Source organism: Pollicipes pollicipes, unplaced genomic scaffold, assembly GCF_011947565.3.
Source record: "Pollicipes pollicipes isolate AB1234 unplaced genomic scaffold, Ppol_2.1 Scaffold_4219;HRSCAF=4965_pilon_pilon_pilon, whole genome shotgun sequence".
Taxonomy (NCBI): Eukaryota; Metazoa; Arthropoda; class Thecostraca; order Pollicipedomorpha; family Pollicipedidae; genus Pollicipes; species Pollicipes pollicipes.
The window spans coordinates 19,053,362-19,071,162 of record NW_023596448.1 but is presented as its reverse complement, the minus strand read 5'-3'; the positions used below and the strand labels follow the sequence as shown (position 1 = coordinate 19,071,162).

Sequence of the window (17,801 nt, the reverse complement as noted above, 5' to 3'; positions counted from 1 at the left end):
AGTCTGTCCCGTCCAACCGGTCCACACGGCGGCAGTCTGTCCCGTCTGACTGGTCCGCACGGCGGCAGTCTGTCCCGTCCGACTGGTCCGCACGGCGGCAGTCTGTCCCGTCCAACTGGTCCGCACGGCGGCAGTCTGTCTTGTCCGGGTGGTCCACACGGCGGCAGTCCGTCCCGTCTAGCTAGTCCACACGGCGCACACTGCTCGAGCGCTTCGCTTATATATATATATATATATATATATATATATATATATATATATATATCTATCTATCTATCTATCTATCTATCTATCTATCTATCTATCTATCTATATATATATATATATATATATATATATATATATATATATATATATATATATATATATATATATATTGCAAAGCTGATGAACACATCTGTTGTGTGGATATCCACAACAGATGTGTTTGTGGATCAAAAGTCTCCTGATAGTTTTTTAACAGCTGTTTTTGCAGATTGATGTAGGACACATTGCATAGCTTAGTTGTACAATGCTTTGGTTCTTGTGATCAAGCCTTACCACTGTCGCATGAGCCCTGGGTGAGTTGATTGCCAATACCATTTGCATCTGTAGGTCATAGGCGGATCCTGGGGGGGGGGATGGCACGGGGCCATGGCCCCCCAAAACAACTCTGAGATTATGTTTTGGCCCCCCAAAACATTTCCAGAACTTCATAAAATTTTCGTCTACTTACCGCCTGTTTTAATTTTGATGGTGCGGTTTCAAAAGTTTCTTTCCGTTTCGGTAAAACGTCATGAAAAAGTTGGCAGCGATCTGAATATCAAAACAAAACGCATGTTGACACGGCTTAGTCATACTTGGCGCAAACATCGTGTTTGATAAATGCACTGGACCTCGGATCCCACACCAGCCAGCTGGCGACGAACGGTTGCCCCCCCCCCCCCCCCCGCCTCCAAAACTCCAGGCTAGATCCGCCCCTGCAGTAGGTCACAAGTGACCTGCCTTTTTATATAAGAACAATTGCACCAACTTGCAGCGTTATTTTCACGCAACGCACTGTGAGCCCGATTGTAACAAAAAAGGATGAAATCAGCGAGTATATAGATACATTGCTCAAAACATGTGTGCTAGCATAGCTTCCATGCTTAATCTGTATCTGCACTCCATTTCAATTGTAAGTGTCACAAGATATTTTTCGATGTAAAATCATCGATGTACCTGGCCTCAGACGCAATGTCCGACAAGGTGCCTTTGAATTTAGTTTGCGTAATGGGTTCTTTTACGCTATAATAGCGAGCACCACACTATTTTCAAGCTTCTGGTAATGAAGCCAATTACATGGTACACACGCGCGGCGTGCAGCAAAGCAATCAAATATGCTCACTGATTGGTAACCTGTCTAGTCAGTGACGTTGTTGGCGTCGTTAGTGGTTTTCTTTTAGTAGATAGCAAAGGAGAGCACGGAAAGGCCCACGACCCCTTCTTTTCAAGTGAGAGAGAAGAGCAGTGATGCTAATTACCGCCGCGCCTTTTCAGTTTGAGTTGAGTTAAGCTTCGTTGTGCGCTACCTAATACATGCATGCTTGTCCACCTAGTTCTCCGGCCATTGCACCGAGTTGGGCAAAATCGCTTCATGTGGTAAATAACAGCACTGTATCCCACCAAATGTGACAAATGGAGGCGTTTCGGGGCAAAATCCAAGTTCCATCTGTACCGAAAGCTCCGTTCTGTCCTTACTTAGCCTTTATTCCTTTGCCTGCCTGTTTACAGTACACTCAGTATGCCTTGAATTTCAAGATGGATGTATCATAGATGTTTGGCGTAGTTCAGCATGCCAGGCAAAAAAGCGGGTTTTCCTGTACCGCTGGTGTTTCATGTAACCTTCGCAAAACGACCGCTATGAAGTTCTCTGGTCAAATATTTTATGCAGTTCTTGAAATACCACGAGTTCACAGCGCAGCACCATGCACCGAAACTGCCGCACAACGCTTGCAATGCGCTTGTCCAGAATTGGACACTGCTGAAACAGACCAGTGAAAGGTATTAAAATGGATCGATTTTAGCCCAAACATGCCTTACTACAATGCTCCATTTGCAGTTCAAGAAGACAAAAACACGCTGCTTTGATGCATTCATCGTTAGACATCATAATGAGTCTCATCTTGAGGAAGTCAGGTACCCTCTTTTGGAGATGGTGAAGATCATTCATGCTTACCTTTGACACACGGTCACAGAATTATGTTGTGTAACCATGACCAAAGGATACAAAAGCTGAAGAGTCATATCTTTCGCTTTATGGAAAAAAAGATAGCAGGTTGATGGGTTAACTACTTTTGATGACAGAGAAAAACGCACTTGAAACAACCCATGCCGTATGCGAACCCCAATTTGCCTCAGGCTCTAACTTTTGACCTCTTGGGCTGATGGAATACAAATAATTTGATTCGGTTTCAGCGCAGTGGATAAAACAGCATCGCAATCCTGAGCAGCATTCGTGATTTGAAGGTAACAAATTTGGACATGACTGGAGCGATCTGACGGAAAAGGGTTTTATAGTGGGAGACATTTGGTGACTTACTGGCTCATGCAGCAAAACGACAATGTTCCGACGCATGTTCTACACAAAAACAACTGTTAGCAAACACGTAACAATTCTAAACATTGAGCGTCTGGTCGGGATGTTCCGTTATATTTTGTAACCATTTTCGTCAATTTATCACCAAATACCTCACAAAAGTATCCATTTTTGTCACCGATCATGTGCGGTAAAAATGACTGTTTTCTTCATCCCTTATCACGATAACTTCCAAAAGGTCAAACAAGGCTATAAACCTGCAATTAGCACTGATGACCTTTTGCTTATAATTAAGAACAGGAATCTAGGTTCAAGGCAGTTGCATGAGGAGATCTGGGGGAACTTGGGACACCGACCCAAAGTTTGACCTTGTTCTTGCTTGACCCCAAGGCCATGATATAAGAACCTTAATTCTGACACGGAGGGTTTGCAAACAGGCCAACCTGCCCCGTGAAGTTTGGTGTCTCTAGCATTTGAGACCTCGGAGAGGTGCAGCCAAATTTCCCCTCCCCCTCCCCATTCCAGCGTGTGTTATTCAACCGGCCACCTGAGCGCTTGCTAGGTTCAGGAGGCCCTTTTGCTGGCTCGGGAGGCTCCCGCTATGGACATTATGAACTAGAACCCCTGTTCTGGGCTATGAGGCACCCTCAATGCTCAGGGGACACATTTCTGGAATAAGCGGCCCCTTCCATGTGTAAGCTCGATAAAAGTAGCGGACTTTGTGGCCATCATTACCAGCTGCAACTTCCTGCCTCCACGCCCGCTCCGGGAGGAAGTCAGTCCTTAACTCCCTCGGCGCACGGCGCCCGTACCATAGGCCGCCTGCCAAGCGGCCGACACGCCGCGAGCTAATCACCGCCCGGGTCAACGTGCTCCGAGCAACGCGACCCCCGACTGCCGGTGGACAGGACGCGCCGCGCGGAGGGAACGGGGAGGTCAACACAAGTGGAACCATTACATATGCATCGGATGGCCATGGTTTCCGAACAGGATGGCTTGTTTTGGGATGGCGGTGCCCCTGACTTGATTTGGAGGCCCCTTCGTGAGTCGGAGGCATCCTGTTTTGGATTAGGAGGTCCACTGATGCGCCAGGACGCCTCTTTTGGAACATGGCGCCCCGCATCGGGATACGGGGCGCCATGTTCCAGACGGCAAACGTTCTGGGCGCCAGAACGTTTGCCGAATAATCAAAAGACCCCATGCTGGATTTTTTCATTGTAGGCATTTCTTTACTTGGATATGATACACGCAGCAATTCGATGAGAAGGTACATGTCCTCGGTCCCCTCCCCCTTGAATACAACACTACCCAGGAGGCCCTGTGTGAGGAGGCCCCATTTTGTTCATGGGGCCCCAGGAACATCCCGCCCCTCCCCCAGCTCGAGATCCGCAGCGCCGCTCCTCGTAGCAACTGCAGCAGACCGGTGTGCCGGTCTGATTTGACTCTCTTGATTCTACTAGAAGAAAATTAGGCACCCGATATGTCCAGACAAGGCCCTATAAAGCTCTAGAAGAGGCCGACTGGCAGCTGTTGCTGCCATATCAGCTTCACCCTCAGCGAGAGCGCACAGCCGCATACACCCATCCCTGAGCGTCCCCGCGCCGCCGTCGGTTCAGCTGCCCGTCGAAGTCGAGGCAATCGGCCTGGCTTTGCCTTCCATCCGGTGCGGCTATGGCTTTCGTCCGGTCCGGCGCCGACCGCTCCTCCCAGATGGAAGTGGTCCTTCGGCCGCCATTTGGCTCCGGCGATGAATCGACGACGCGTGCTGAGCTAGCGCTGTCCAGACGGCGGAGGTGGCTGCAGTCAGGGGCGCTCCCAGGCCCGCGGCGAAAGGGGGTGGGGGTGGGGTTGGGGGTGGGGGGTCATATCACTCACGGACATACTGTGTCAAATTTGGTGCTGTTGCGGATTTCCCAGAAACACGGCGGGAGTGTTCACGTGACGGTTTACGTATCGTCGGTCTTAAGGGCCACCAGCCTGATGGCGCCCTTGACCGGGGTGAGAGGGGGGGGGGGGGGGTCGTTTGTGCCGAGTGAGCGACCCTGCAATCCCGCGACCCCTGCCGCAGTCCCGGGAGAACGCTGAGCAGGACCGCTGGGAAGCGGGCAGCTTGACAGTGAGGCTAGTGCGGCTCCTCTCCGCGCATGCGCAGATGTCAGGAGCGAAACCCTCTTGCACTATTTCTACTTCGCTCGCATCGTTCATACGTACTGGCAAAGGTCTGGACTGGGCTGCACGCGCGTAACTGGCCCTAAGGCCGTCACGTGCGGACCTTGGCGTAGCTGACGTGCAAAAACGTCGCTTTTCTTAGACCCATTCATCAGCATGTGCATGCGTAGACGTGCTTCTTGCATACCTAGCTCCACCCAAAATGCAATGTAAATTATTGACAGTGCTGAGTATAAGGCTTCGAACAAGCTCCTGGAAAAGGAAAGTGCTAGAGAAAGACGTGAAAAGGCTGCACACTCGTGCATGTGATTGTCCAGAGGTGGACTGTACAATGATGGGGCACGAAGTTGCTTGCTGTCGCTAGTCGAGTGCGTCGGAAGTCATGCAAGCACGACAAACTAATTCAAAGGCAGAAAGATGGTAGGCAGACAGTTTGTAACTAGAGTGAAACAAACATTTGGTGTGGATAGATTATCTAGTTCGCCTGATCGTAGTTCTAAGAAACTCTTTCATTACCTGGCAGACAAATGATGTTTATCAATATCATACGTTGGTTGTATGCTTCTTTCCAACTTTCAGCAATTGTTCGTTTTAATTGTTTGCACATTTCAATGACAAAGTGTACCACGTCACAAAACCATCATTGAGCCAGTTCCATAAATTGAAATATGCTTTCCGCATTTTGCCTAACGTTGTAACCCATATTGTGCTATGGCAATAGATCTCCTTAGTAACGAAGCTTTTTATTTTTATATTTTCTACAACCGATTGAAAAAAATAGCGCGGCATGTATTAGGGAGCCCCGACATTTGCAAAAACTGGTGAACAGCTTAAGCTTTACTGGTGAGCGGCAGCGACAGGTGCCCATTGTGGATGGTGCTAACCACCAGTCACCTTTTAGCATCACCAGTGTTCTCACGGGGCACACTAAGTCTGAACGGCGGTGTGCAGCACTGGTCGGGACCAGCCGTATTTTTGTTTTGGATTTGAACATAATACCTTAGCAGGGAGTGAGAAAATTACCCCATGCGTAGAAATTTCTGCGAGGTCTCGAGAAAGAAGCGCAAGCCATTCTGATCATTCGAAGATCACTGCTAGTGAGCAAGGGAGTTGGTGTGATGGTGTGTTTCTTCTTTAAATTGCGTACGGTTTTATATATGTTCGATTTTTAATGTTTTTGTCGTTCATCAGTCTGGTGCCGGCAATTTTGATTATGCGTAGTTTAACCTATGTTCAGAAGGAGCCCCACCAACATGCATAAATGGTTCGGTTTGGTCCAACATGCCTGTGAGGTCGATGAACTGCGCCTTGACCAGTCGCGTCATTACGCCTGAACAAATATTATCGCCCTTCAGCCGCGAGGACGGAGTTGTTTGGCTGACTCTAGGCGGTCCGTGACGTGCTTTAAACGGCGCTGATGTTTACAGCCAGCTGTGACTCGGACGTTTCCGGTTGAACCCGAGCAGAACGTCGATAGCAGTCAGCCCTGCGAACGGGGTTTGTTCGCGCCCGGGACGCCGCCTTTACCAGCTCTGGTCACGACAGCAGCGACACCTAGGCTAACAACCGAGATGAAGTCGGACATGCATTGGGCGCCAGTCGTGCAGATAGGCTTTTTGAAGAAACTAAAGCAAAGAGCTAAACCCTGTTAATGAACGAAACCATAACACCGCGTAGTGGGTTCGCTTTCACAGGCAGCCCTCAAGACCTTATACTCATCTATGCGTATAACTCGTTCTTCCCACTTGGCGTTCTTGTATTAATGCCCGCCCGGGTGGCCGGTTGAATACCCTTCACTGGGGTGGGGGACAACTTGAACCCCACCCCTGAGATATCAGAAGCGAAGAGAGTTAAACGCATCAAGTGTACTGGGCTTGTCTAACTGTACGTGAACTCACTTCTGCCTAAATTTGAGGTTCCTAGATCATAACCTTCAGGTCAAATAATGTTAGCCAAGGTCAAAATCCAGGTTGGTGTTCAAAGTGCCTTCGGACCTTATCGTGGAACCACCGTGAGCCTAGGTACGTGCTCTAAGCAAAAATTCACTGGAGTTTATTGAAGGTTCGTGACCTTGTGTGGCCTTTTGAAGGTCATCACGAGTAAAATCATACCACACTGTTTTGATTTGTTCATTGAATAAGCGTCAAGGATAATGGCATGCAGTATGTCGATAAAAACAAAATGCTGTACAGAGTCATCTGTGAAGAGGAACCTATTCTGAGGCCTTAAGAAGTTGATGGAAGATGTATGATGTGGTCCCCTTTATCGATAGCTTCAAAATGCGTACCTGCAAATTCCCCATGCTGCAGTCGCTAGAGTAAGAAGCAGGTTGGCTTAGACCTTGGCATGAGCTTTTTTAATTGTTGTGTCGCTTAGGAAACCATCACAGGCGTGTGTGGTTTCATCCACCACTCCGCCGCTGCATCACTTTCTAGAAACTGTCTTCGCTGAATCCCTGGTCTGACTGACCTGTCGCAGGTCAGTGACCTTACAAGGTATATCTAAATTCATACACCAAACGATCCACCATTTATTTGTTTACGGACATGCAAAATTTGGTGCGGCTACCTCACGCCTTTCGGCAACTATTCCGGAAAAGCCTTCGGGAGGTCATATTGACCCCCATCCGAGCTCGTGTGCTGCGGTCTCTGTAGCATACACACGGAGACGAATTTGGCCATGCATCACCGTCTTCTTGTGAGTCTTATACACGTTGTCATATAGCTAAGCGCGCAAGATTTACATGCTTGCGCTCATGGTACTTCCGTGCTGCTTTCACGACCCTGGCATAATATTTTCGTAGTACTTTCATGGTACTTCAGTACGCGTGCGCAGTCAACGGAGGGCCTGGGGCACGGGTCTCCTCCTCAGGCCCGGATGCTTCGTTTTTCAACATAGATGGCTCCCGGCAAAAAGCAAAAAATTATTGCGGTGCTTGCCCACCGAACTTTGGGCCCTTCTCTGAAAAATCCCGATTGCACCCTTGTTTTCCTTATACTTCATACTTTCGTGGTACATTCTTGACGATTTTGTGTAACTTCGATGGTCGTCTCCTGGTATCTTCGTAGTAATCTCGTGATATCTTCGTGATGCTTTCATGGTACTTTCGTGGTACCTCCGTGATGAATCCGTAGTAGCTTCGTGATACTATCACAGCTTTCTCCGTCCGCAGTACTTCAGAAATAGTTTCGTTGTGCGGCCGCGCCGCCACGCGGAGGCGCGCCCAGCAAACCGGCGGCCGCAGCAAATCGCGCAACTCACAGGGCTGCAAGATGCTTGTTAAATCAAGTATTCTACACGTCACACGACACATGGCTACTCTGCATCACATGGCAGCAGCTGTGTGATATGGAGCCATCCGTCTTCGTGCCCCGCACTGCTACCAGCCTGATTTTGATGTCGGGCCACTTCCGCGCGGCTATTGCGGGCCGACGGAGGAGGGGGAGGGGGGTTTGGATGCGGATTTCTGGGCTTGTCATCCCCAGCTTGCTTTGGTGGGCCGGTTGAACCAACTGACAGCGTGTACATTGTTCAAGCCAGGGTTAGAAAATCGGTTTAATTCGCGGCTCATTGTTAGTGTCCGCATATGTTTCCTTTCCCATGACAGGTGGTTAAGTGTGACATACCACGGATGACAAATTGTGTACCGCATTGAAAACGCCGATAAGTTTTATGCAAATTGAATTAAATGATGTAATTTGCGTACAACGAAGATTTTATGATTATTTTGGTTGAGGACCAACTCCACGACATCCAGATTTAATACCCTGATTCGTCATTTTTCATAACACGCACTGCTTACGGGGCGAGGACTCTAAGCTAAGAAATACAAAGCTTGGAAGAGACCACCAGTGGGTTGGTTTTAATGAGATCTCGCGATTGGTAATTAGTTTGGTATTGCTGCGTCAATAAGTGATGCAGTTACATCGGGTCAACGGCCAAATGTATTCGAAAATGGAAATTGTCTGCATGCTAATATGTGCGGAACTATGCCTCGCTGCGATGTGAAATAGAAACAGGCGCCTTCCTGGTTCGATTCATAGACAGTCGTGCGTCTTTTTAAGTGTTTTTAGGGTAAATTTACGATGCATGACTAAATAAGTGCGCCTCCTCACCCGACTTGTTGCACCATCGGCTGCCACCCGTCGCCCGCCCCGGCCATAGATCGCCGTACAGAGTCCCTAAAAAACTGACGTCACTCCCAGTCAGAAATGCTAAGGACACCTTTTTGGTGTCAAAACACACGCAGTGGTTGCCCGATACGCAGCTAAAAACACGCGCAATGGATGCCCGATACGCTACTAAAAACACACGCGATGGATGCCTGATACGCTACTAAAAACAAACGCAATGGATGCCTGATACGCAGCTAAAAACACACGTAGTGGATGCCCGATACGCTACCAAAAACACACGCAATTGATGCCTAATACGCTACTAAAAACTCACGCAATGGGTGCCTGATACGCTACTAAATACACACGCAATGGATGCCTGATACGCAGCTAAAAACACGCGCAGTGAATGCCTGATACGCTACTAAAAACACACGAAATGGATGCCCGATACGCTACTAAAAACACGCGCAATGGATGTCCCATACGTTACTAAAAAATGTTGGTGCAGATATACAAGATGGTGAAATGATGCCCTCAGCAAGCCTTTCAGGGCGCGGGCGGGGACGCATTCATCCCCACCCCCATCAGGGCAAGAGTTAATCTGTGCTGATGCCTGCGCTGAGAAGATGGACCTCAGCGGTTCGGTCCGGGAAATGCACAGGCCAGCTAATGATGCTCCTCCTGAGTATAAAACGGTCGTCCAGGTGGTCGTCCAGACACCGCTGTGACTCGCAAGCCGTTGGGGGCAAGCACCGTCTCACTGCACCCATTCTGGTGCACGGTGTAGCAGCAGTGGGTGCACTGGCACCAGCACATCCGCTCCAGGACCACCCAGCAGACACGTACCTGGGTCCCGAGGGTGGATCCAGGATCGCACAGGGTTCTATGCTAATGGTACCATGGGATCGGATTCTGGGATGAGATCTTTCTGGATCCAGATACGCGTCCGTCACCAAGAACCAGGTCAGCAAGGAGTTGTAGTGCTGTGTTGACAGTTGTGGCCTCGTTGTGCGGGCTCTCGAAGGACAGGGGGTCGGCAATGTCCTGCCCGCATCAGGTGAAACCTTATAGTGCGCGCACCTTATAGAGAATGCACCTTATAGGATGTGCACTTATAGTATGCGCATCTTAGTGTGCGTACCCTACAGTGTGCGTACCTTAAAGGGCGCGTACCTCACAGAGTGCGCAACATAGAGCGCGTGCACCTCAAAGTGTGCGCAACTTGTGGTATGCGTATCTTAAAGTGCGCGCGCCACGTAGGGTACGTGCCTTATATTGCACGTTCCTTATAGTGGGTGTACCTTATATCGGGCGAGAGTGCGCGCCAAGAAGTTGCCTCGGACGTCTGAAGCGGAGTCTCATGACCCTCGTAGGATATAGCATGACCCCAGGACCGGTAGACTGATAGATGTGAAGGATATTGGAAGAAAACCAAGCTTTGTTTCATGTCTATTGTTATGCATTAGGGCTCATAAGGGCCTATTCCTTCCGAAACCAAGGAAGGGTGTCGTAGGATATAGCTTGACCGCAGGACCAGTAGACCAATAGTTGTGAAGGTGAAAATGAACCTTGTCGAAAGTGCAGAGCTCTGTCGATGGTGCCCTCGAAAAAGGCTTGCATCGGCTGCAAACAGCCGCAAAAGGCATTCCCCTAGCAGCCGTCGGCGCCGATTATATCTTGACGGACAGATATTATATCGAGCCAGGTACAAACGCTGTTGAGTATCCCGTCATCGTGCGTCATCGTTTCATGAGCAAAACATCGAATGGAGCGTCTGGAGGACCAGAGCTTCCATGGTTTTGAGAGCTCGAATTGTTAAAACTGTGCTTCTTTTGGTCCGTTAACTCCTCTTCCTCTGTACTCCTTGGGGCCTATTCTATGAGCAAGAAACTTGTTGAAAATTTGCCAACTTGTTGGAGGAATCCAGCTTTAAAGTGTTTTTTTTTATGTTTTCATTTGCGCTGTATGTTGGTCTCCGTGGTGACTTGGTGTGATTTTATTCACTTGTGAATGGACCGTGAAGTGAATGATATGTGAAGTCAAAGTTCTCTATTAGGTTTCCTTGCAAAATCGACTGACTCTCTTTCGGTCTTCCCTTCCCAACCGATCAAGAGTTCAGAATGGCGTATGACAAAATAGCGAGGGCGCTGCTATGAAGTACAGCTGAAAGCACGTCTTTGCTGGAGTGCTGACACCGTGCTTTGAGATCAAATGTATTTATATATCACGACCGCATTGGTCGCTAAATGAATTAATTCAAGTTAGCCATGCTTCTGGTTTTGTCAACATCAGACCCAGTCAAGTGTTAAGCTCCTAATGCTACCACTAAGCCAACACTGAGCTTGGCCTGCTTGGGTTACGTGACAGAAAATATCTCGTTTTTGTATTGGTTCTGGGTTTGCTAAAATTGCCAGCTTCTGCAACCAGGCATAACTATGCACGGAATCGCTCTTTTGCGTTGGTTTGGCATCCGTCATGAACATGATTCCATGCAGCCTCAGTACCGCGTTAGTCAGCTGACTAGCGTCCATGAAGTTCACACTAAAGAGTATTCGATTGCCGCATCCGGAGCGCGCCGTTGCAGCATGCGCACACGTGCCGTTGCATCATTGGCACGTGTTAGGTCGTCGGTACATGTTTGGTCGGATGCAGCGCAGCGTTCAGTGGTTCCATTTTTGCCTGCCTTGTGTATGATTGTTCATTCATTGAAAGTAAGCTACTTCTATTTACACTTTGTTTTTCGCTGAGATTTCGCGACAGGAACACACGTTGCGTCAGCGAAGGAGAAGCCACCGGCGCGGATGACAAGTCCGCGAAGGACAACATATAGCGCGATTTCTTTCAAAACTCTCTCAAGCACACCGATTACTGATCTATTACAAGCAGGCATATGGGAGCCCCACCATAACCAAATTATGAATACGATGAGGGATAATCAAAATGGATCTTGTACTCCAGTCATACGCTGCGCAGTATCAGTGCTGAAATAACGTGCACCGTTTTCTGAGGCTGCTCCCACTGAGCAGTGACCGGTCGGCCGTCCGCTACAGCGGATCAGCAGCTAACCATTATCCACTTATGTCCAGCTACCTGATTTGACAACCACACGCACGTGTTGCGGCCACAGAACACTTGTTTAAGCTGTGGTCGTTATTGCCCGCACATGTGAGCACCGATTTTAGGCGGTATAAAAGAAGGCAGTGGTGGCACAACAGCACGCCTGACAACCGTCGGACGACACCACTTCAACATGAAGCTGTTCGTTGCCGCCTGCCTGTTGGCTCTCGTGGCCTCTGTTCCCCTTGACTCCAGGGTCGAGGATGAGGACGAGCTCGAGATGCACGAGATGTGGGCACCGACCTACCAGGAGGTCCAGGCTAAGATGGGACTGGGAAGCAGCGCCTCCCTCTCCCGCTCCGGTCAGGTCTTGGACTCGGTTTTCTGGAAGAGCATCGCTCAGGACATCATCCAGACCAAGCTCAACGACAAGGTGTACCACAAGCAGGCCAAGAACGCCATCCTCTTCATCGGTGACGGCATGTCCATCCACACACTGGCCGCTGCCCGCAAGCAGAAGGGTCTGCTGCACGGCGCCGACGTGCCCGAGCACACCATGCTTTCCTGGGAGATGTTCCCCTACACCGGTCTTTCCAAGACTTACAACTGCGACCGCTGGACGGCCGACTCCGCCTCCACCGCCACCGCCTACCTGACCGGTGCCAAGGGCAACTTCCTCACGGTCGGTGTGGACTGCTCCGTCCTCATCTGGAACTGCGACGCCGTCAACGAGGGTTCCTCGCCCAAGTCGATCCTCCGCTACGGAGTGGAGGCCGGTAAGTGGGTCGGCCTGGTGTCCACCGCCCGCATCACGCACGCCTCTCCCGCCGCCACCTTCGGTCACACCGCCTACCGCACCTGGGAGTCGGACGCCGACTTCGCCGCCATGGAGTGGATGACCGGCCCCGTCCAGGACTCGTGCAAGAACGTTATGAAGGACCTGTCCACCCAGTTTGTCGAGCGTGAGGGTATTGACATCAACGTTGCCTTCGGCGGCGGCTGGGGCAAGTTCACGCCCAAGGAGGTCGAGGGTGGCGCTCGCCTGGACGGTCGCGACCTGATCCAGGAGTGGAAGGACAAGCAGGAGTCCCTGGGACGCAGCCACGCCTACATCAGCACCAAGGCTGAGCTGAACAGCTTCGACGCCGCCTCTGCCGACTACGTGCTGGGTCTGTTCAGCCGCAGCCACATGCAGTACCGCGCCTTCCAGACCGCCGACGATGTCAACCTGACCGAGATGGTGAAGAAGGCTCTGGAGATCCTGAAGCGCGGACCCAACGGCTTCGTCTTGTTCGTGGAGGGCGCCAAGATCGACCACGGACATCACTACGGCAACGCCTACACGGCCATTGACGAGACTGTGGAGCTGGAGGAGGTCGTCCAGTACGCCGTGGATCACACCGATATCGAGGACACCCTCATCGTCGTCTCCTCCGACCACGCCCACACCTTCACCATCAACGGCTACCCGGAGCGCGGCCTGGACATGTTCGGCCCGGCCTCCTTCCTGGCCGGCGGCATGCAGAAGGGTGGCCCGCCGCCCAAGCTGCCCTACTCGATCTTGCAGTACGCCAACGGTCCGGGCGGCGCTCGGACCAAGGAAGAGCTGGACGCCAAGCGCTCCGGCCTCATGCAGACCGGTCCGGACGCCGAGTGGCGCGACCCGCACTACAAGCAGGTGGCCGGCATCTACCTGCCGAAGGAGACCCACGGTGGAGATGACGTCGGCATCTTCGCGCGCGGCCCCGGCGCCCACCTGCTGCGCGGCAGTGTGGAGGAGAACTACATCCACCACGTCATCAACTGGGCCCTCTGCCAGGGCGACTACCTCACCGTCTGCGACGAGTAGTACAGCGGATACGTAGTCCGCTTGATTAAACCCATTCAGGTCAGTCGACTGTTCTTCCATGGTTGCGACGCCGTGAGCTCTTAGGCAGCTGCTTAATAAACGTGCACATGATACTGGTGACGTTTTCGCACCTTGGCGGGCCCTATGTCACCTAAATATAGCGGCATGCCTGGGAGAAACCAATCGGGGGCCGACTTGAACGTTGAAATCGTGAGCTACCAATGCCGTTTTCCACACATGCTCTCCTCTTGCGGTAATGTTAAGAAAAGCAAACAGAGAACTAAAACGCTTAGCGCTTTTACAACAATACCTAGACGACTAACGCTAGATCATGCGGTTCGAAGCCATCAAACGCCATCATAAGAACGTGGCATGATTCGTTGCGTTTTACGCCGCTGCTCAGCCAGAATGCATTGACGATTCAAGGCAAGTGCACTCATGGAGCTTGGACAACACTTGCGACAACACGGAAGCAGTTTTATTTGTCAGGACCTAGTTAATTAGGCTACACTTACGACTGGGATGGTGGGAAGACTGGTTTTCGCTTATCTATGTGCGGTAGCTGGAGTGTTGATTTGCATTGTTTTGTGAGAGCCCTGCCCTTCCCCTCCACAATGCTGAGTTCACCGCCCTAATGTTGGCTTGTCCCATTTTTCGGTAAGCCGTTCAGTGACGAGCATCATTAACGACTTGCATTATTCACATTGATAAGACAAGTGGTATTAGCCTTATTCCTCGGAGAAAAAAACAGGAGAATAGAGATATAGTTGAGTTGATACTTGATAATATGCCTTAATCGAAACAATAGCAGTAGTGAACCACTTCTGCTTCTGCGTATTAACTTCTGCTATTGTTTCGATAAACACATGTTGCCGGAATACCAACCCAACTCTGCTTTATGATCAAACACGTATGCATTTTGATTTAACGCCCGACACATTTAGCATATGTCAACAAACTATATAATTAGCAAACTTTTTACTTTTACAACGCGTACTTTGTTGTGATTAAACACGTATGCGTGTTTATTTCATGCATAACACATCTAGCATACACAGAAAAACAAGGCTGCTGCTCAGTGTTACGGGCCACTTCAAAAGCTTCATCTGTGAACATGCATTTCTTTACTGTGTGTGTCAAAGAGAAGCTTTGACATCGTAACTCGGCTTGATCTCGCCTGGCCCTGGGATAATCAAAGCTAAAAGACAGCTCGGTGGTTTCCAGCATGTCTTTGTTCCTGATTTAAGGCGATAATGTGCATCACATAAACCAGCTAGCCTCTTGCTTGGCCAGACCCGCTGACCCGCCGTTCAATGCAAACCGATTTCCCCTTCATGCAAATGCTGGTTGCACCGATTTCGATTTGATTTAGCACGATCAGCCTGTCGGCTGCGAAGATAGACCCATGTGCACCAGCTCCCACGTTGAGTTTTTGTTGCGTGACACTCCAACCACGGGCTCCGTATATTACTGCTAGACTCCATCGATACGCGTTTTGAGAGGCTTTACTGTAGCTATGGCCAGGGTTCATCAAACACTTCTGCAATGATGTGTAAACAAAGAATGCTGTTCGCGACGCACCCCGACATTAAGTCGATGTTACAAAGTCAGAAAGCTAAGGTTCAGTGCATCCTCCCTCTTATCCTCTATCTTGTTTCGCCCTGCATCCTCGCGATATCCCGCTTGTCCCGGGCATGCTGTATGCGTCAGCCACGAGAGGGCCGAGAGCCCCGTGGGAAGGGGGACACCGACCGGGTACCCAGTGCGCATGTGCGGATTAGATCTCGGTACTTGCCCCCCCCCCCCCCCCCAGGCGCATGCCAGTCTGCCCGACCGTCAATCATTTTCCTTCATCTCATAGCCCTTGAATGATCATTTCTGGTCGAAAGGGCTCTAATAAAAAACAGACAAAGGTTTAAGGAAAACAAACCCGGGATCATGTACCGTGCATTCCCACTGTTTGTTATAACGCAAAGTACGCTCAGGTGGTTTCGTGAATGGGGTGTTTAGTAGCGTTAGCACGCGTGGTATTGCAGACAGTCTCGTTATTAGAAATTCAAGCCAATACATTTGGACCGTATATTTAATGACACCAGGGAATGCAATAGAACGTGGCGCACAGCGGGACCAGGGCGTGCATTGGGACCGTGTTAGTGATGACACCAGGGCATGCAGTGAGACCGGGGCGTGCTGTGAGGCCGTGTAAGTAATGACACCAGGGCATGTAGTGAGACCGGGGCGTGCAGTGGGGCCGTGAAATGGAAATGGTACTAGGACATGCAGTGCGACCGGGGCGGCGTACAGCGGGACCGCGTGTGTAATGACACCAGGGCAAGCAGTGGAGCCGGGGTATGCAGTGAGACCGGGGCGTACCATGGAACAGTGTAACAGCTACAGTGAAGGAGAGGAGGAGCCAATCACGTGCGCCGCTCACGGGGTTTCATACAAACAGCTTACTGTCGTCTTAATGCCACGGAACTAGATACGCTTCTCGCCCCCTCCACTCCTGTTACCGGTGATCCTCCGCTTTGTGCAATTTGCTGGCGTCGTGCCACGGATCGTTGCAGCGTCCGAGAAGCTGTGGATTAGAAAGTGGTGTCATAAGCTAAAACAGGACATGCCGGCCAACATTTCAAAGTAAACACGGTTAATTGTACATGCGCGTGTTTTATGAAGTCTATGTAATCGCGTAATAAGTTTGGACAGGCTAAGGGAGCCTCTCGGAGAAGAGTGAAAGAGTGATGTCTGACAGGGACAAGGGTTGTATTCCAAGTTCCTCGCAGTTTAGCACAGTGTTCGCAGCAGGCGAAGGCAGCCGTCAGTGCGACTAGCTCCTGAAATACCCAAAAGTCAGCTGAGCAAGGGTCGGGCACCTCGGGGTGACTGGGGGTCGTGACCCGAGTCGCGCCCCAGTACCGACCGGTCCTTGCGTGAAGATTCCTTTGCATCATGCGAAAATAAAGGCTTGTGTCCCACAGCCTTTGCCTTTCAGGTCTAAGTGGCTTTAATGGATGGAGTCCGGTAGGGATCGCGGTCAGGGTCGGATGTGCGCGAGGTCCCTCCGCTACGGAGTGCTCTTCCGTATGTGGTTCAAACAGTAGTGGCGGAAATGTGTACTTAAGGCTCTCCTGGCTCCCTCCCGCCCCCATCCGGACTGTGTTGGCGGGACATGCCGTAATTGCTGTGACTTTTCACATACAGCGTGGATTGAAGTCACACTCAAGATGAGTGGGGCCTGGAACATTGTAACGATGGCGACTGACGACTCGGTAAGCGACAGGGATGTTGCCGACCGCGCAAGGCGTGAGCTGCACCAGTCTTCTACCGTCAGATGCCGTGGAGGGAAATGTAGAACAACGCGTAGCGCAGTACGATCCGAAACAAGACAGAAGCGTCGGCGAGTCCTGCGGTCAAGCTCGACCCCGCCCGGGACGGAGGCCGGTCGGCCGTGTGACCTTGACTAGGGGTCACGGTCGGCTGGGGCGAGTATGGCCAGGCCGAACGCTGACCTTCACCCGGCCCCGCCCTGGCGCGACGGTCAGCTGACCGGAGCTGCCGACTAGGATGGTCCGGAAAATGTGTCTCAACACCCTCTGTGTTCCCGAGAACTGATGCAGCAGATCACAGAATAAATATGTGAGATGCCTCGCAACGGGTTAATCATTACCATTAGAATTGAAGTGAAGGATATGATCCAAGCCAAAATGGCACAGTTCGCGAAAAGTGATAACATGGGGGTGAAATTAGCAGTGAAATTTGCAACGCACTCCATGCAACAGCGAATCCAGAGTATCGAAGAGCGTGTGAAATCAAAATGATGGAACTGCGACCGAGTCCGTGACGCGGTTGCGGGAGTTCACGGCCGCCTTAACAGCATGATAAACCATCTTGACGATACGATGCTGAGTTCCAGTTGCAGACATCCTGGCTGGCTGGCTGGCTGGATCCTAGCTGGGTCAGCCGCCCCGTTACCAAGCACATCTGAGAAGGACGAAACAGACAGAGACAAGCCAGAATACGTACCATCTATTGCTGTGCAGGTCATCAGACG

At 50.7% G+C, this 17,801-nt stretch overlaps 1 protein-coding gene across 1 annotated transcript; it reads left to right on the top strand.

The window, feature by feature from the left end:
* Window positions 1–12,094: 12,094 nt before the first annotated feature.
* LOC119094965 (alkaline phosphatase) lies at window positions 12,095–13,750 on the top strand. Its single transcript, XM_037217875.1, has one exon. The coding sequence runs from the start codon at window positions 12,095–12,097 to the stop codon at window positions 13,748–13,750; it is 1,656 nt and encodes a 551-aa protein (XP_037073770.1).
* Window positions 13,751–17,801: the final 4,051 nt, after the last annotated feature.

Coding starts and splice junctions, on each gene's coding strand:
- LOC119094965 (XM_037217875.1), top strand. CDS start 12,095: ATGAAGCTGTTCGTTGCCGCCTGCCTGTTGGCTCTCGTGGCCTCTGTT.